This window comes from Pangasianodon hypophthalmus, chromosome 15 (assembly GCF_027358585.1).
Source record: "Pangasianodon hypophthalmus isolate fPanHyp1 chromosome 15, fPanHyp1.pri, whole genome shotgun sequence".
In the NCBI taxonomy this organism is placed as follows: Eukaryota; Metazoa; Chordata; class Actinopteri; order Siluriformes; family Pangasiidae; genus Pangasianodon; species Pangasianodon hypophthalmus.
The window spans coordinates 770661-790172 of record NC_069724.1 but is presented as its reverse complement, the minus strand read 5'-3'; the positions used below and the strand labels follow the sequence as shown (position 1 = coordinate 790172).

General features: G+C 38.6%; 2 protein-coding genes across 3 annotated transcripts; both read left to right on the top strand.

The window, feature by feature from the left end:
• Positions 1-52: 52 nt before the first annotated feature.
• On the top strand, positions 53-12919 carry plac8l1 (PLAC8 like 1). 2 transcript variants are annotated; one of them, XM_034311016.2, is made up of 4 exons: positions 53-799; positions 4531-4667; positions 6222-6363; positions 9298-12919. In XM_034311016.2, the coding sequence occupies exons 1-3, from the start codon at positions 565-567 to the stop codon at positions 6351-6353; spliced, it is 504 nt and encodes a 167-aa protein (XP_034166907.2). In that variant the 5' UTR covers positions 53-564; the 3' UTR covers positions 6354-6363; positions 9298-12919. The 2 variants fall into 2 exon arrangements, with proteins under 2 accessions (XP_034166907.2, XP_034166906.2); XM_034311015.2 differs by lacking the exon at positions 9298-12919 and having other exon boundaries at positions 54-799; positions 6222-6779.
• A 1941-nt stretch (positions 12920-14860) lies between these two features.
• Positions 14861-19512, top strand: LOC113541811 (glutaredoxin domain-containing cysteine-rich protein 2). Its single transcript, XM_026939004.3, has 3 exons — positions 14861-15650; positions 16383-16595; positions 18938-19512. Exons 1-3 carry the CDS (start codon positions 15324-15326, stop codon positions 19106-19108), a joined length of 711 nt encoding a protein of 236 aa, XP_026794805.2. The 5' UTR covers positions 14861-15323; the 3' UTR covers positions 19109-19512.

Genomic DNA, 19512 nt, shown 5'->3' with positions numbered 1-19512 from the left:
TGTGTGTGTGTGTGTGCTGGAGCATTTTTTCCTAACGAAACCCGAGCATCACACACACACACACAGTAAACTAATGACTCTAATGATACTGGTGTACACTAGTAGAACTCTAGTTTCTCTGTTGAATGAAAGTTTTTCGTATTTAGTGTTTATTGTACGACACTGTTTTGTGTTTATGTGGATGTGTGTTTGTGGGAGTTGTCTGGGCTTTTGCTTCATTTGGGTGTCTTAATTTGTTTAGCAGTTGTGAGGATGAATGAGTGCTGCATTCAATTGTTTCTTTACTTTTGTTTGTTGATGTATTGTGTGTGTGTGTGTGTGTGAGAGAGAGAGAGCTACTCTGAGGATTTCTTATCTTTACAGTACAGCTTGTTGTTTGTGCCTCCCAGCCAGGCAGCTATCTGTATTAACACTCTCCTGTCACTAAAGTGAAAAACTCGCCCTGCTCTCGAGTCAGGAACTCTTCAACACCATCAGCGTTTGTGTTTCCAGATCAGGAACCATCTCTCGTGTCAAAAGAGAAAATTTTCTTCCAATTTTCTCAAGTTCTGTGTTTATTTAATCATGCAGCAGCTGCCTCTGCTGAAGTCTGTGGACAAAAAGGAGGATTTCGGTGAACGAGGTAGGGAACTTGATGATACGCCAGCTGAGCGATGGACATCATGGAGCGACAGGGCGGAACTTCCTGTACTGACTCAGCCCGGTCTCGGAGTAACGACCACGACGGTGACCACCATCACCCAGACGGGGGGAGACTGGAGCACGGGTCTGTGCGATGTGTGTGACGACGTCAGCACCTGTAAGAGGAGATGAGGTTCTTGTTGTGAGAAAAACGTTACAGCATTCACCTTCCCAGTGTACAGGCCCTTTTAAACAGATGAGAAAAGAAGCAGCATACGAGCGTCTGAAAAGTGTGACGCTCTTTAACAGAGACGTGACCGCGTGAACATACTCGTAGCTCATTTCAGCCTGTGAGGAAATACTTGCACGGGTCAAAGACAAACCTGTGAAGATTTTAGAAGGTTTTTATGCTATTGTCATCTCTGAGCTTTTCTATTCAGTAATTCAGAGAAGACCCAGACCTGCACGTCTGTCTAATGTGAGACATTCGCAACGTTTTTCCAGACACATTTAACACTCAGATAAATTCCATGGACCCCATTAGTAAAGATTTATTTCATAAACATTTATTTGAATGTGTACAATAAAATTTTAGCTACTTATTCGACCCATAGAGAGCATTTTTACTGACTTCGCATTAGGGCACAAGTTGACGTTATTTGGTTTGGATTAAATAGATTCATTTTAATAGGCTAATAATAAAGAGAATACATGTTAAAGTATTGTTGATATCATTATAGCAACTTTTATATACAACATTTTAGTTTTTAAAATGGCCTCTTCACTCACTTCACTCTCTGATTTTAAACACTTCACGTCGGATACCAAACACTAGGTGGCAGTATGCATGTAAAACCATAGACCAGACAATTGAAAAAGGAGGAGGAGCTCACCTGAATCTCACCTATTGGTCTACAATTATTCTTATAATTATTCTTTAATAAGACTCCGCCTAATTGGGAGTTACTGGGCCTCATTCATCATTCAACTGAGTACGAGCAGATTCATGCGCAAATCCTTTGTATGAATGTTTACACAAGAAATCTGGTATTTGTAAAAAAAAAAAACGTTTTGTGTGTAAATGTACACATAAGAGAACTAACTGGACTAGAAGACCTGATGGACTTCAGATCCTATAATCTGCAGGGATTACTGCACTTTTCTATCTGGAATATTCTGTGGAGTTTAAACTGTTTGTGTTTATGAAGTTTGCAGCGTTTAGCAGACGCCCTTATCCAGAGCGACTGATAGAAGAGCTTTAGAGTCTCGATCAGAAACACGTCCTCATGCTAGTTCACTCGCTCAGGGACTCAGAGCTCCGTCCACAACATTTACTCAAAACCAGCCGCTTTATTTTATTAGCATTAATTAAAGAATATAAAAAAAGAAAGAAAGCGAGCCGACACACATCCATAAATTAAAACAAATAAAACTAATCATTCAGTTATGATAAATAAATGGTGGTGTATAAACGGAGGACGGGCCGCTCTGTCTGCACAGAGCCGTAAACAAACGCCTCAGCTGATGGAGGATTTAGTGCTCACTTATTATTATTATTATTATTATTATTATTATTATTATTAAATAGTTTTATTGGCATAGACGTGAGTCAAAATAACTTCCGCTTCTGTTTTTCAGTCTTTACCCTGATCTCTCATTTCGTGCTCCCAGCTGTCTGTGCACTTTACCTTTTATGGAGTTTTGTGGGCGTCACTACATGCAAATGACCTGCTTCAGGAACAAGCTGTGCACTTTATGGCTGATCGACATACACACGCGAGTACGAAGACAGTCAGCTTTTCAGAAACTTTTGTAAATCTGGCAGAAAATTTTCATACAACGCAAACATTTTCATACAAATTTACTTAAAGATTGATCAATGAAGCCCATTGTTTGTACTTTAAAAATAATAAAGTTCATGCTTTTAAAACTCATTTAAAAAAAGAACTCCATAAATCTAACAGCCCCACATAGCAAGACGCTAATTAAAGATCAGAATCATAACACCTTATTCCCAAAGCTCATCATGCAATAAAGAAAAAAAGCAAAAACTCTGTGGTACAGGAGGCCTGAGTCGAGTGACGTTGCTGTCGGGAGACTCTGATGGATTTATTTTCAGTTTAAGGAAGCGGTTTTCAGTTTCAAGGAACAGCGTGAGATCAGGCTCATCTAACAGAAGCTGCTGTAACGCTTGTCTCTATTTTCACTCTTAACACCGTTTAGAAATCACAAAGAAGTTTCTGCCTTCTGCTCGCTGAGAGAGAGAGAGAGAGAGAGAGAGAGAGAGAGAATGAGACAGACAGATAGAGAGAAAGAGATTTTTATTTTATTTGTTTATCTATTTTTCTTTATTCTCAGGGTTCTATAAGCGTCATTACTGGTGTTTCCTTTTGACTGTTGTTGAATGTATGTATATTTGTCTCTATTTATTTATTTCTTTAGTTATTTTCTAATTTGTTCCCAAAGTCTTTATTCAAGCTTCAGCAATACAAATGTTAATATTTATCACACCAATAAAGCAACCTTTTGACTTTGACTTGAGAGAAAGAGAGAGAAAGAGAGAGAGAGGGAGAGAGAGAGAGAGAGAAAATGCCACTGCAAGTTATCTTCAGTGAAACTAATGACAAAAATTTTCAAAAATATAAATAACACTTATGACTGAATATTTTTGAGCTTCTCTCTCTCTCTCTCTCTCTCTCTCTCTCTCTCTCTCTCTCTCTCTCTCTCAAATTTAAACTTTATTAGCATGACTGTGGTACAGTATTTCCAAAGCACTGGCCATGAATTAAACAAATAAATACATCACATAAATAAATCAACAGTAAAGTATAACACATATATATAACGAGAAACATGTTAAGAGAAGGTTAAACGTTTGTACAACCACACAAACACTTGGAAGTGTACGAACGTGACTGACTTTAGATTTGTCCACTGGCTATACCTTAATATCTTCATTTTTCTTGATTTGATAGTGCCATAAAATTTAGTATTATTTTTTTCTAATTCTCTCTCGCTCTTTCTCTCTCTCTCTCTCTCTCTCTCTCTCGCTCTTTCTCTCTCTGCATTCTATTCATCCACATGTAGCTGTTTTTAGTTTATAAACTGGATTTGTACCGTGTTTGATCATGCAATTATTTATTTATTTATTTATCTATAGTAGGTGTGTAAAAATGCTGCTTATTTGATGTAAAATAAATAATTTGTTGCCACATCATGAGTGATTAGAATAAAGGACTGTCAGAAGTCAAAGTCTCTCTCTCTCTCCCTCTCTCTCTCTCCCTCTCTCTCTCTCTCTCTCTCTCTCTCTCCCTCCCTCCCTCTCTCTCTCTCTCTCTCTCTCCCTCTCTCTCTCTCTCTCTCTCTCTCTCTCTCTCTCCTCCCTCCCCCTCCCTCCCTCCCTCCCTCCCTCTCCCTCCCTCCCTCTCTCTCTCTCTCTCTCTCTCCCCCTCCCTCTCTCCCTCCCTCCCTCTCTCTCTCTCTCTCTCCCCCTCCCTCCCTCCCTCCCCCCCCTCTCTCTCTCCCTCTCTCCCTCCCCCCCCCGCTCTCTCTCTCCCTCTCTCTCCCTCCCTCCCTCTCTCTCTCTCTCTCTCTCTCCCCCTCCCTCCCTCCCCCCCCCTCTCTCTCTCCCTCTCTCCCTCCCCCCCGCTCTCTCTCTCCCTCTCTCTCTCTCTCTCTCTCTCTCTCTCTCTCTCTCTCCCTCCCTCCCCCTCCCTCCCTCCCTCTCCCTCCCTCCCTCTCTCTCTCTCTCTCTCTCTCTCTCTCTCCCCCTCCCTCTCTCCCTCCCTCCCTCTCTCTCTCTCTCTCTCTCTCCCCCTCCCTCCCTCCCCCCCCCTCTCTCTCTCCCTCTCTCCCTCCCCCCCCCGCTCTCTCTCTCCCTCTCTCCCTCTCTCTCTCTCTCTCGTGCAGGTTTAGCAGGTGCGTTTATTCCGTGCTGTCTGGAGGTGAGTTTGGCTCATCAGTATGGAGAGTGTTTGTGTCTGCCTCTGCTACCTGCCTCCACTTTTGCTATGCGGGTCGCCATCAGAGAGCGTTTCAAAATCAGGGTGAGTGTTTTATGGTGAAAAAATAGACGTCGGCCTGCTGTGTGTTGAATTATAATACCGTGGTTCAGAGAGAATGCACAGGAAAGCTCGGAGTATTAAAACACCACACAAATGAAGATGTTCATGGGTTAAACACCAATACACAAGCAGTGATGCAGTAAAACCTCTCAAATCTCAGTCTCAATCTCACTCAAGAGGAAGAGTTACTGAGGAGATTTCTGACCTGCAGTAAGAAAACCTTTGCTCTCACAGTCACAGTTTAGTTTCAGAGTCTTGAAAAAGGTTTTGAACTTGCTGTATCATCAGGAAAGATGATTTTTATTTAACAGAATTGCTGTGCTACACTAGCCAAACTTTACGAACAATAATTTCCTTCCTGCCTTGTGTGAGCTACTTAAAAAAATATTACAGTATATTCAGGATGTCTTTCCATAATTAAATGTAGAAATGATCACAGAATATCTCCTGTACATGGAGAATCTGAAATAAATATCCACAGCCTGCTTCTGTTCATGGTTATTTTCTTTTTTCTTTTCGTCCTGCTGTTCTCTTGATTAGATACAATCAACTGACCCATTAAAATCATTTTGGATAAGTAGCATTTTTCCCAAACAGTGAAATTATACTGATCAGGCTTTAGCTGTATGAAGTGTTTTGAAGGACGTGCTCGAAAGGATTTTATACTCGGCTGGTCTCCTAATAAAAATCTCGGTATTAAATATGAGGTTTGGATTGTAGATTATGTGTTATTAGAAGTGGCAGCTCGTCCATAGGGGCAGGTTCAGCAAACTCCCTCATCACATACAGTATATCATCTTCAGAAAGTCCTCATTCAACTCCACACATTTTAAATTTCTTTTTGAGCAACCAGAGATTTTAAGAAAGTGTCACTGTTTGACAGATATAAGCTGATGCTCTGTTGATTTGTTCACCTTTCTAGATGTTGCGTGATGGTGGTGCAGTGTGCTCACTGCCTCTTTTATCTCCATAGAGTTATTATTGCACCTAGTGGTCAAACATGGGAACTGCAACAGGCGCTAATAAATAGAGGCCCACTGGGGCAGGAATCACGCTGCCCCAATGCTCACTCTATAAACATAAGGTTGTGTTTTTTGCAAGTTTAAAAATACTCTGAGATGTGGAAGAAACCTGGTTAATGATATTAGGAGGATATCAGGAAACACACCTGCTGTATGAAACACAGTTAAACAAAGGTACTAGGTCTAAAACACTCAAAACTGCTACACTGGATAACTGCATGTTGTCGACTCTCGAATCCTGATTAAAGGGTTACTCTAAAAATTCACTAGATACTAGCCTGTAGTGTAAGTCAAGTGTAAAAGCCTCTCAACATTGAGTTTGTTATCTACAAAACTAGCAAATGAAACTTACTGTATATTAATTATTAAATTATTTCTACATATCCTTCTTTAAAAGAATACGTGTTTTGTTTTGCTTCTGCATCTCTGTGTGTGATCTGTGTAGTGTGTATGTGTGTGTTGTGTATTACAGGTCAGTGTGTGTGTGTGTGTGTGTGTGTGTGTGTATCTGCAGGGCAGTGTGTGTGAGGACTGGGTGACGGTTTACTGCTGCTATCCTCTCGCTGTGTGTCAGATGACGCGGGAGATGAAGAGGAGGCTGAAGAGACAGATGTACACCGTTACCACTACACTGGAGAGCTCCTGAGAGACTGTGTGTGAGTGTGTGTGTGTGTGTGAGTGTGTGTGAGTGTATATGTGTGTGTGTGTGTTAACACTGACACACTCTATTACCAGTTTTTGGGCAATTAATTGCATTCAATTCAACTCAGTTTTGTTCCTTTAGCTCTTTTAACCCTAGACAAAGTCCCAAAGCAGCTTTACAGAAATCTGGATGTGGATTTAGATCCCTAATGAAGAAACCCTTGGAGACTGAGGTGAGGAAAAACTCCCTGAGACGTCATGAGGAAGAAACCAGACTGAAAATGGAGCCCGTCCTCTGCTGGGCGACTGGGATAGTGCGATTATTATAAACACAGATGTAGATATGAGAATAAAGACAAACAGTACTGAGTGTGTTTACAGGATCATAAGTGTGAGGTTCAGATTGTGAATAAAAGTCTGTATGATTGCATTAAGATCGTTCAGCACTGGTGCACGAGTCGAGTGAAACCCTTCCATGTTTCCTGACGTTGTTTCCTTCACATTATTCTCCATTTCTGAATCCTGCTGAAGATAGAAAGCGTATGAAAGAAACCTATATGACAGAAAAACACAGATTCAACACTCACTGTAATTTTCCCTTGGTGCATGGCTCAAGAGGAAGTATGTGATGTAGATGAAATCGTCTGGTCTTGCAGGAATTAAAGGTTTAATTTATGAACTCCAATTCTTGTTTTACACCAACACTGCAAAAAATCACATCTTAGCAAGTGAAAATATCTCGAATATCGTCAAATTTATCTACTATTTCCTATTATAAGATTACAATAAACCAAACATAAGATTATTAAACCTATTTCTAGACATGTTGTACTATTTATAAGCTTTAAAGTTTCTTATTGTATTGCCAGACAATTTCACTTCTTTCCAGAAATAAATTCTTAAAATTAGCAAAATGATCTGCCAATAAAACAAGACTATTTCAAGCTTGAATCTATTAAACATGTCTAGAAATAGGTTTAATAATATCAGATTTGGTGTCTTGTAAACTTCTAAGAGGAAATGCTAGATCATTTTGACTATATTCAGAATATTATATCTTGCTAAGATGTCATTTTTTGCAGTGAACAATAAAATTTTTGAGTGTGTCAAAATTGCTAAACCTGTCATTTAAGGAATTGTAAAATATTACCTTTTGATTTCAAGAAATCTATAACATTAAAAAAACTCCAGTAGTGCTGTGGAACCGTCTGATCAATATGTTTAATCTTTAGTGTACATGTGTGATTATAATATATTATAAGTGCATAATTTAATCAAAAGATGGCCTGTGGTTCAGTATTTCATGAGAAGAAAGCAGGATTTCATTTGGATGTTTTGGATGTTTTGGCTGAGTTGACGCTTTTGAGAGCTTTATTTTGGAGAAATGTTTTATATCAAATGAAAATATTATTTGCTGTTTTAATTTTGTACATTTACTTACATTATGAAGCAAAAAATATGATGCAAAAGTCAGAAATGACTCCATAAATATCCAATTCAGAAGATTTTGTTCAGATGATATGTACATTAATTTACCCAACATCAAAATCACCTCATTTTAATTAAACGCTGAGCAAAAACCAACCAAAAGACCCTCCAGCTCCTTTTACTGCATTATAGTCCTAGCTGTAAGCCGTGTGTATTCCAGTGTTCATACTCAAACACACAAACAGATCATTTCTGGGCTAAAATAAGAGAATTTCTTAGGTTTGTGTAAAAACCTGATGATCCAATCAGGTTCGGATCAAATCCATCGGAGTGTCGTCTGAACACCTGCCTTCATGGAAGAGATAAGACTCGAGAAATTTTGTCCAAAGGAGTTTACATGATCAATATCACGCATTTACTTTTAGAAATTTAAATAGTGACCACAAAATAGTGCACAATCTTCAGTACTGAATATTCACGCTATTATCATTATCAGATCATTTGCCTTGTTTGTTTAAAATTTCCCAGAATTCTAAAATTTTCCAGTTTTAAATCAATTCCCAGATTTTCTTGAGGCTTCAGACTTTTGGACCCCGTCTCTCTCTCTCTCTCTCTCTCTCTTTTTTTTTTTTTTTGCTCCATTGCTGCTGAATCTCGTCAGAGAGATAGAAATGAAAGGAAACTACGAAATCTTTAACGGATTCCGCATGCACTCTGTGGTGTTCGCAGAAGCTGTGTGCATCGCAGAGCTAATTGCTAAAACACAATTTCAAGAAGATGCATGTAGTGATGCAATCATGACTTTTTTCCTCCCTTGGCACCTTCATGTATAGAGGAGTCTTTTTTTTTTTAAGACTCTTTAAGAACTTTTAGGAAAGGGTTGCCAGATTAGACCCAGTGAATTTTTATTGGGGTAGTGATCTAGGGACGGGGCAAAATACTAATCTACATCAATAAAAAAATGACATATTTTAGCGCCCCCTATCGGTGTATGGTCTGAGTGCGATCCCCATCAGACATAAAACACCACACATACTGTACACACATAATCAGCATTTATTTGTCATCTAGCAAGCTACAAAAACATAACACCAGGCTCCATCTTATCTTATCCAGTGCTACTAATACAATATCAATAGCTGACAGTAGCTAATAACGAACTGAAAAAATCCAGATAATGAATATCGTTAATTGCTAGCTAAATCTGCTTGTATGTAGTTTTCAATTGGAAAATGATTATATGGACTTTCACATTTTTTCCAGAGATGTTGTAGTGGGCGTTCTGTTATTATTCAAACTAACCTATCACAGCAAGATTGAGCAAGTTGTTCAGTTTTGCATCATATAACCGTACTGACAAATAATAATAATAATAATAATAATAATAATAATAATAAAGGAAGAAGAAGAAGAAGAAGTAAATAATAAATTTGCCTCATGGGGGAAAAGTTTGAATGCCTCTGCTCTAATCACAGAAATGATGAATTTAGAATTTATTTGAATTTTTCTTTCTTTTACAGAGACGCAGATTGCTCTGGCATTCATTCACTTTACAATGCAGATATCAGGATGCTCACAATGCTCATTGATACCTGCTTAAAGAGGTGAGTAAAGTTTACAGAGGAACATGAGCTTGAGATAGAGCGAGTACAGCAGGAATATGAGGGAGGATCTAAAAAACCCAGAAGCCCAGAGAGAAAGATGGAAAATTCCTGAAATTCAGCAGATATGAGCTCTTCACAGAGAAACTGTCAGAGAGAGAGAGAGGCATGAGGGAATCAATTACTGTGTGTGTGTGTGTGTGTGTGTGGTCCTAGCTCTACACTTGCATGTGTCAGAGCTCATCACTCACTCTCTGAGGAACACACACACACACACACACTGAGAGCTGTGTTCTCTTTTCCTGAGGTGTGTACAGTAAGCTGTAGGCCTGGGGTCAGTTTATTCAGGAAGTTAGAATTCACACCTTTTCACACATCGTCAAAATCCAACCTCATCACTCCAGTCTGTTTGAATGTACACCATTTTTAAAATGAGATCAGATCTTTTCTTCAGTAAGACAGCTTTAAAGAGTGACGTGTAGATCTAAATCCTACACAAGTTATTAATTTTTAACCTGTTGTGATTTTGCTACCTTTGAAAAGAGGGAAGTTTTCATGGAAACGTTTCGTGCAGTTTCATTCGTGTGGATTCTTACTGAGCTTTCAGGACTGAGCTGTATACAAAGACATTAAAAATATGATCATTGTAAAGAATTGCTCAGGAAATCTCTTCATGGCTGCTGTTTTAGAAAAACTGAGGAAGACAAATGTTGCTTTTCCTTCAGCGTGACAGCGTAAAATGTTGCATAACTCCTTACCCCTTGAGTTCTATTTATATTTCAGGTTATGAATGAATAGATTCAGCACCAAACCGAAACGCTGTAAGAAACCTCCTCACAGATTTAAAGCAATATATTCCACCACACACACACACACACACACACACACATACACATACACTGATACTAAAACTCTGTACTGTGTGCATCCATGGCATTATTACTCAGAAAAAAAGCTCAAGTAGCAAATAATATACACAATTCTGCATAGTGTAAATGTTCATCGGTCAGGCGGATACAGTTACAGTCACAAATACAGTTACAGTTACAGTCACAGTTATAGTTACAGTTATAGTTACGGTTATAGTTACAAATACGGTTACAGTCACGCTTATAGTTACGAATACGGTTACAGTCACGGTTATAATTATGGCTATGATTACAGTCACAAATACTGTTACAGTTACGGTTATAGTTACGGATAATGTTACAGTCACAAATACCATTACAGATACCGTTACAGTTACGGATACGGTTACAGTCATGAATACTGTTACAGTTACAGTTACGAATACTTTTACAGTTACGGTTATAGTTATGGATACGGTTACAGTCACAGTTATAGTTACAGTTACGGTTATAGTTATGGATACGGTTACAGTTACAGATACGGTTACAGTCACAAATACCATTACAGTTACGGTTACAGTTACGGATACGGATACGGATACGGTTACAGTTACGGATACGGTTACAGTCACAAATGCCATTACAGTTACCGTTACAGTTACGGATATGGTTAGAGTCATGAATACTGTTACAGTTATGGTTTTAGCTACGGGTATGGCTACAGTTATGGTTACAATTTCTCTTACGGTTACAGTTTTGGGTATGGCTACTGTTACAGTTGCACTTAAGGTTACAGTTACGAATACGGTTACAGTTATGGTTACAGTTGCAGTTATGGTTACAGTTACAAATACAGTTACAGTTACAGGTACAGTTATGGTTATGGTTCAGGTTACAGTTATGGGTACGGTTACAGTTTCTTTTCCCATGTCATGCATGGGCCACTCATGACTCTGAAGAACTAAAGCAGAAACTGCAGCACAACATGAAGCAGTGCTGGGATCAGCGACAGCATCCGGTGTTCAAACATATGCAGCAGTTATTAAAATATTTGCGATAAATGATGTTGGTGCAACTTAATTTATCACATTGTCAACCTAGGGTTTGATAATAACAGTACAGGCTGCAGGAAATAGAAGTAGTGTATATTTAGCAATTGTATGGTAGCTACTGTAGAGGATATGTTTAGAAACCTAAACTATATCTTACTGCAGCACGTCTCCTCATGCATGTGCTGCAGTAAGCTAGAACAGTTTTAAGAAAGTGTTAGCACCTCCTGATGGAAGAGAAACAGAAGCTTCTAGACACGCTCGGCCCAAGCTTACACCCTGGTCACAAGGATTTCTGAATTATTCAGTGCATGATGTGTTAAAATGAGGCGTTTCTTCTGTGTTCATCTCTTCAGCCCTCTGAGCCCTGGCTCTACTGGAGCTCTCAGCAACACTGATTAATCCCAACACGACTCACAGTGCGACGCTTAATATTAAAAAGCCTATAATATTATTAAAACTTCTTCACACTGAAGTGTTATCATCTGGGGCAGAAAGTGAACTCAACTGGTCAACTGGGATTCAATATTTTTAGATGAAAAAAAAAGCATTAAAACACTATAAAGCATACAGCATTTTTCCTAAAGTCTGGAAAGAGCAGATAAGAGTGGACGTTTTGGAGCTTTCAGCATCTTTCAAGCATCTCACATTACAATCAGGTGAGAATTCGACAAAATATACACCCTGGACTTTTCTTTCAGACCCACGGGAATATCCTTCTGGCTTCATTTGCTGTTATCATTGTTCTATCCAAGCAGATTGCTGCTATTTTAGTATTTGCCTTGAGCAACAGTGACACACACTCATAATTAATGACTCCAAGTGCTTTGCCTCAGCAGCATTAAACCCTAAAGGTCCCGCCATATCTGGTAAGTAATGCATAAACGACAAGGAAGAACCAGAAGTGCAAAGTGAATATGCTTATTCTGACTAATGACATGCTCTGAAACAAAGAACGTACACTTCAAGGAATTCATTTTAACTTAGCAGACTTGAATTCATCAGAAAGACAGGAATTTAACTCTCAAACTAAGCTACTGATTACTTCATGATCATCTGTAAGCAATAACATGAATAATATAAAATCTTATCAACTGATTTTGAATAATTTTTGACTTTTCCGTTGGATGCAATCAGTGTTCAATTCAGTTCAATTTTATTTGTATAGAGCTTTTAACAATGGACATTGTCACAAAGCAGCTTTACAGAAATAAATGGATTCACAAAAAAATATATTGTAAATATGTGAATTTATCCCTAATGAGCGAGTCAGAGGTGACGGTGGTGAGGAAAAACTCCCTGAGATGATATGAGGAAGAAACCTTGAGAGGAACCAGACTCAAAAGGAAACCCATCCTCATCTGGGTGCAACGGATAGTGCGATTATAAATCATTCCCTTCTATTATTGTGTACTACATGGACAAATAGTGCAATTGTGCAACCAATAAATTCATCACAGTTTTCGCAAGAAGTCCGGCTGGTTAAAATCTATCCATCTATCTGTTGGTAATGTCTGTATCATTTTAACTCTTGGACATGCATGTATTTTATTTAAGTGATCCATATTGTATAAAGCACCTGATATTTTCATAAATAATAAAGAAATAATTTCCTAATTCCTGAGAACTATGGCACTAACTAATGATTACTCCTATGAATGGCACCTTTAAATGAAAAGCAACAAAAAGCAATAAAAATAAAAAGCAAGCCAAGGTTTATTCAGTGTAATGTGATTTTTGACTCTCAACCCGATTTTCTGTTCAGTTCACTGATCCAGCTCTCTCCAGATGCCATTGTGTTGAAATGTTCTGCAGAAAACTTGGCAAATCCGTTTTAGGTTACTGCATTATATGAAGAAAGTAGAAAGAACAGAAAGTAAACAGAGTTTTAGTGTCACACATTGTGAGCTGATCCACACTGTCATTGCTGCGGGTGAGCACCAGGGCACACATTTTGGATATGAATGTTAGTGCCAAAAATGACAACTTATCATTTAGCTGTCAGCAAATCTGCCAGTGTAGATAGAGAAATTGTCAGTGTTGAATTACTTACTGTTCATTTGAGTCTGCAGAGTTCAACTAAACTCAAGTTAACTCTGGAAGTGCTAGATTTTTTGGATGCGTGTGTGGAAATTTTGTCGTGCATCTACAATCTGATACGCCAGATCAGTTCTGTTCAACTGAAACCTTCTCATGTTTTCATTACAGTACGACCAATCTGATACCTTCAACATAAACTCTGCAGAGAAATATATTCATTTCATTCCCGTCCTGAATTATGGAATTGTGAAATCATGATTGTGTGCAATCTATTAAAGGAGGCATCAGACATACGGCTCATGGGCCAGGACCGGCCAGATATAGGTTCTGTCCCGTCCACCAAATAAATTTATAATCAATGTTTTAAATTAAAATTGTCTTGTGGACCAGAACTGGATTGTAAGAATGAAAAAAAAAAAAGCTAGTCTGTTATTCCACTAGGGGGCGAAATAGAGCAATAAACTCAGCTGATGATGTAATTCTTGTTAGCAAACTAAAAAAACGTACGCTTTACACACATCTCTTTCCAAAAGAATTAAATTAGGGGTTGAATACTTACGCAATCACAATTTTTTATTTGTAAATTATTTTGCAAACTATATAGATTTCAGCCGCCACTTCAACAGTCTAAATTTGAAATAAATGTCAATAAATGAACAATTGACAAATAAATGTCGATAAATGAAGACTGTTAAACACAAAAGAAGTTGTTGATGTGTTTAACAGTCTGCTAAACTGATTATTTTGGACCCACCCACTTGATATTGGACTGAGTGTAATGTGACCCGTTACCTAAAATGAGTTTGATGTCGCTGAACTATAACGTACGACACACACGAATATTTCATTTTCCTTTATGGTAGCTGCTCTGTTTTGTCACTGATGCGCCACAGGAATAAAAATAAGAGGCCTGTTAGGCATAATAATAATAATCCTGAGAGGGGATTAGCACTAAGTAGTATTAATACTCTTTCTTACAGTGGATGTTGTCAGATTGAGTTATTTTTAGACTTTTAAGTCCTCCAACAGAAAATACATTCTATTAATCTTTAACAGTCAACTGAATAAATGAATAAATGAATAAATGAATGAATGGAAGCACAAAGTTATTTATATTTACTGACACTTACTGACAATTAGCCTTACAGCATGACAGCTTTTAATCAGGGAAGACAAACACAAGCAGATGAAGTCTCTCTTGTCTTGATTAAACAGTTTTGTCCTGACGCTCAGTAATGGAGTTGTGAGAGAAATTAAGTTATTAAATTAAAAACGAAAGAGTACGAGGCAACAGAACACCACATAGTTCTGCTAATAATAGTTACTCTTAATAATCTTGTGCCGATGAGCACATAGTAAGATAAAGATAAAGAGAAACGTGTGTGTAGTTTAATATTCATTTAGCCCGACGTATCTGGAGGCTTGACGCATCAAATGATCCTTTAACTGGGAAGCAAGAAAAACAATTTCACACATGACTGACTTCACAATAAAATAACACACACAAAAGAGTCAAAATAACTTAGTAGTTAGGATGCAATAACATTCAGCTGCGGAGATAATTAGCAGATTGATGTTGAAATACATACAGGCTCATGTGCTGTTTGTTAGATTACTGCCTCCTCGTCTAATGTTGAAATTGTGTGGATATGTGAAGCCTAAAATGGCTAAAAAGAAGGAAATACTATAAGTGCTGAATGATGCTAAAGTGCTCAACTTCACAGCTCAGCTTCCTAACTGTCTAAAACATAAGTTGAAAAAGAAAAATGTGCTTCAATACACAGTGCTGAAACATTCCCACTGCGATACTTCAACCATGATTATTTAATGAAAGCACAAGGTCTCAGTTTCTGTCTCTGTTCTTCTGCACCTGACCTGAAGCGCTCAATAATTCAGCAGGCCAGTGAAGAATGAATGAACTCTCTACACCATACTGTGAGCGCCGATGGCAAGGGACTCGCAGCTCTCAAGCCAGGCATATAACATCAAAAATAGCTGCTGAGGAAACATGGAGGAGTGCTCGAAGAAGACAGGGCCGAGACACGAGGGCAAGCCGAGGAAGGTGAGGTTCAAACTGGCGTCGTCGTACAGCGGCCGTGTGCTGAAGCACGTGTACGAGGACGGCCAGGAACTGGATAGTCCTGAGGAGAAGTACCCTCACAGCTTCATCCACACAAAGATCCCTCAGCACCTGGACGTGGAGCAGCTTTGCAGCTTTGAGGAGGTCCAGGGTCAGGATGTAGATCCTCCTACGGGTCTTATAGCCCAGCGCATTAACGTGTACCGAGCAGTGAGTGGCTTCAGACCGTTATCTAGTGATCAACAAGCTGAAAAAGTAAGTCTTGATAACAATAATAATTTGATTAGTTGATTGAGCATTCCTGTGTGTGTGTGTGTGTGTGTGTGTGTGTGTGTGTGTGTGTAATACTCTAATCTCAGAAACATAATCCTTAGCACTTTCTTCCTCTACCTGTAGTGTTACATAATTGATGTTTCTCCTGGATATAAATGTTTTCCCTCAAAACCAAACTATTTATATACACAACATCTCCAGCACAGCCTACAACCTTCTAACAGCTTAGTTTGTGAGTTTGACTTTTCTTTTCCACTTAATGTGTGTGCACAATGGTGATCAAAACCTCAAATCACATTTATTAGCAAGAACCTGCAGATAAATATAAAAGATATAAGATTGGCTTTTGGGCTTTTCTTCTCTTTGACATCCCCGATTGTTCAAGACAAGTCAAATGTATTAATATCTAGGAATAGTTAGGGATGACTGCTGAGAAAATGGCTTTTGTATGTAATTGTGCTTTGGATTATTACAGTGTCAGTCATAAAGTTCTGCTGCGGTGGTTCTGTGGTGCGTCTGCAGCGGAGCAAATCAAACTCATCATGACAGACATTCTTTGTCTGGTTTCTCTGAAAGGAGCTTTGTGCCTTAATCATGGCATTCAGTATTTATAGCAACAGATTCAAACAGATTCAAAGACTCTTTTGTGTAATTTTTTTTATACCATTTATTAATAATATGCTTTGTGTCTGTATGTTTGCTGGATTCCTTCAGGCGCCAGTTTTAGACTTCGAAAAGATCATCATCTATACCAGCAACCTGAAGATCATCCGATCTCCTAGTAAAAAAGCTGAGAGTGGTGTGAGCTACCACCACCGTCGAGGAGAAGGTCGAGAGGTTTCTCCAGGCCGGGAGTCCAGATCCAAAGGGAGACACAGAACAAAAAGTGTCCGTAAGGAGGAACGATGTCCTGCTCCCAAGGAAGAGGTGACTGATTATTTTCTCCCCCCATTTTATCCTTGATTCCTTCTTGCGCAAATCCCAACCACAAGCCAGCTCTTTCCTATCACATTTTATGCTCATGCTGCATCACAGGGCAGCATAACACACTCAGAGGAAAGCGCTATCCGCCCTCTTCCGCATACATGAGTTCACAGACTGTACACGGTTGTTTAGCGCTGCTGTGACATTGGCAGAGAATAGAGAGTATGCCCCTCCCACTCAGACAGAGCGACCAATTATGTTCTCTGTGGCAAAGTCAGGATTCGAACTCGTGATAGACCAAACGCTTTTCTGTTGTGGCACTCGAGAGAAGTGACTTGTTTTTATAGGAACACAAATTCATTCACTGCAGGCCCCCTTCATGAAAATAAGCAATAATGACTATATAAAACGAATCTCATTCTGCATGAGTGAGTGATATTCTGACATGAAACACTTGTTTGAAAATAATCAGAATCTACTTAATATTTCCCAGAAGCTTCTCCTGGAGAGAATAACAGCGCCGAGTCTCTTCCTGGAACGTTTCCAACAAGAGGAGACTCTTGTACAAAGATTTTGGTCCACTCCAAATCAGAAAATTTCATTCTCTTTTGATATGTTTTAGTTTTGTGCATGACTGCCATCTTGAAATAACCGCATATTTTTTTTTATTAGAGTTCAAATCCTTACATATAGGTAGATTCCCTAAATCCTTAACTACTGAGCCACCACTGACCGTGATCGTTATACAGGAAGATACTTTTATGGCCAAGTCAATCAGGTTTTAGTCTAAAAGATCTGGATTCTGTGCAAAATTCATTCATCTATAAATCTTTACAACAGTCCTTGGACTACTAGCTGCAAAATGGTGTCAAAGCGTCAATGACTGAAATCCAGAAATTTGTTGGAACATATTAGATGACTTTATTTGCATTCAGAACATTCTCCATTTTTCACCAAACATGTCCATACACACAATATAAACTGTAGTTATAATGTTAAAGTGCTGAGTTTTGTACCTGTTCATGCAACCATGGATCTGGTGCCTAATAGCTCATTTTGAAACTTGATAAATCTGAAACTGTAATTTTTTGATCCCTCCATCACCACCACAGACATTTTTGTCCATTCTCTTGAAGGATGCACATAATTCTATACATAAATACCCTGATTACTGGAGTCACACATTTCCCTTCTTAATTAAAACAAAAGATTGCAGTTTTTATTTTTATCTGTTCCTTAATCCTCAAACGAAATTTGGAGCTTAAGTTTCATTACACTGTAGTTAAATACTGCAGTGCCTTGAATAATAACACACATCTACAGTAATTCAACACTGAATCCAACTCATGCAAAATTATTAGTCGCTTATTTCCTACTTCTGTCAAGTGAAGCACTGTAACTTAAAGCTGGATTTGTGTTATCTGGAGAGGTTTTGTAATGTATGTTTAAGAAGCGTGCAGATGAACAAAATGAGACGAGACAGGATCAAATCTGTCAGTCACGAAATACTGGACTTCAAATGAATTTTCTAAATTTTTCAGGTCATTCAAACTGGGCTTTATGAACATGAAACATACAGTATTTACGTTCCTGTGAGTGTCATAATTTGCTCAAATATCACTAATGAGCTCTTCTCAAAGTCAGGAATCTAATTAGTAAAATAATGTGCTGTTATAGAGATAAGATAAGATAAGATAAGATAAGATAGAACTTCATTCATCCCCAGGGAAATTCTTGTGCCAGAGGTTGCTGAAACAGATGTGCATACACTCCTGAGCAAAAAAAAAAAATGAACCAAGCCAAAAATTAGCAAATATGAAGCTTTTAATCGTCTTAACAACAAATGATTGGTGAGAAAATGAGCAGGAGTGAAGCAGATGCACTCCTGAGAGCTCCTGTGCCTCCATTCACTGGTTTCCTTTTGCTGTTTGGGGAAAAGCTAGAAACAGCGAAATTCACTTCTATAGTCTTTTTGTGCGCAAAATCACGATGATGATTAAAATGTTTGATGTAAAATTCAAACTAACACATGTCTGGGTGTACAAACTTTTCCATTAATATCTTTTGGGATGTTTTTTTTTTTAAAAGATCAGTGATTATTTGGGTATCTGCCACACCTGATGCAGCTCATGAAGGACCACAAGACTTAAGCATGTAAAGAAATCAAAGAGAAAAGCTCTCGTATACTAACATACTTTATCTATGTGTTTAATTCTTGCTAATTTCCTGACCAATGATTTGTTCTTAAGACCATTAAAAGCTTGTAGAAAGAGTGTAGATACGACTGCTTTTCCATCACGTAACTCTTCCCCGTGTGATTTCTGTTGATTTACTCTACCCTGCAGGAGACCGGCGGCTGTGAGCAGTGTGGAGGTTCGGGTACCGCCCCGTGTTCCCTGTGCCACGGCAGTAAGCTGTCCATGTTGGCCAACCGCTTCAACGAGTCTATCCGAGAGTTACGCTGCCCAGCCTGCGATCCCCACGGCTTAGAGCCGTGTCAGTCATGCGTCCAGTAGACTTTTAGATACCATGCAGTTCTAATAAATACCCTGGACAGTTATTATGGACAGCGTGAAGAGGTCTGGTATTACAAGATGGAACCTGAGTGTGAAGTTCTGACCAGGAATAATGTTTATAATGGTGATAAGAGAGGAATGTGTAAGAATCCATTACCATGCAGTAGGAAAACACTGAGGAGAGAAACTGACCTGAGTCTGACTTTAACTTATAGTCAGCACAAGGTTCTGTGTGTAAGGGAATATTTAATGCAATACCACTATATATATATATATATATATATATATATAGAACCTTTTATTTGTCATAAAATAAGCATTTGAAATATACTTTACCTAAAATATTTGTTTTGTTGTTCTGCTAGTGTCACCTATCCCAGGAGGTGATCGTTTTGTGTATTGGG

Bases quoted from the DNA above. Each gene is read 5' to 3' on its own strand.
- plac8l1 (XM_034311016.2), top strand. From the start codon at position 565: ATGCAGCAGCTGCCTCTGCTGAAGTCTGTGGACAAAAAGGAGGATTTC. The intron at 800-4,530 runs GTAAGAGGAGAT...TCTCTCGTGCAG, and splicing joins GTGTGACGACGTCAGCACCT to GTTTAGCAGGTGCGTTTATT. The intron at 4,668-6,221 runs GTGAGTGTTTTA...GTGTATCTGCAG, and splicing joins GAGAGCGTTTCAAAATCAGG to GGCAGTGTGTGTGAGGACTG.
- LOC113541811 (XM_026939004.3), top strand. From the start codon at position 15,324: ATGGAGGAGTGCTCGAAGAAGACAGGGCCGAGACACGAGGGCAAGCCG. The intron at 15,651-16,382 runs GTAAGTCTTGAT...GGATTCCTTCAG, and splicing joins GTGATCAACAAGCTGAAAAA to GCGCCAGTTTTAGACTTCGA. The intron at 16,596-18,937 runs GTGACTGATTAT...TCTACCCTGCAG, and splicing joins GTCCTGCTCCCAAGGAAGAG to GAGACCGGCGGCTGTGAGCA.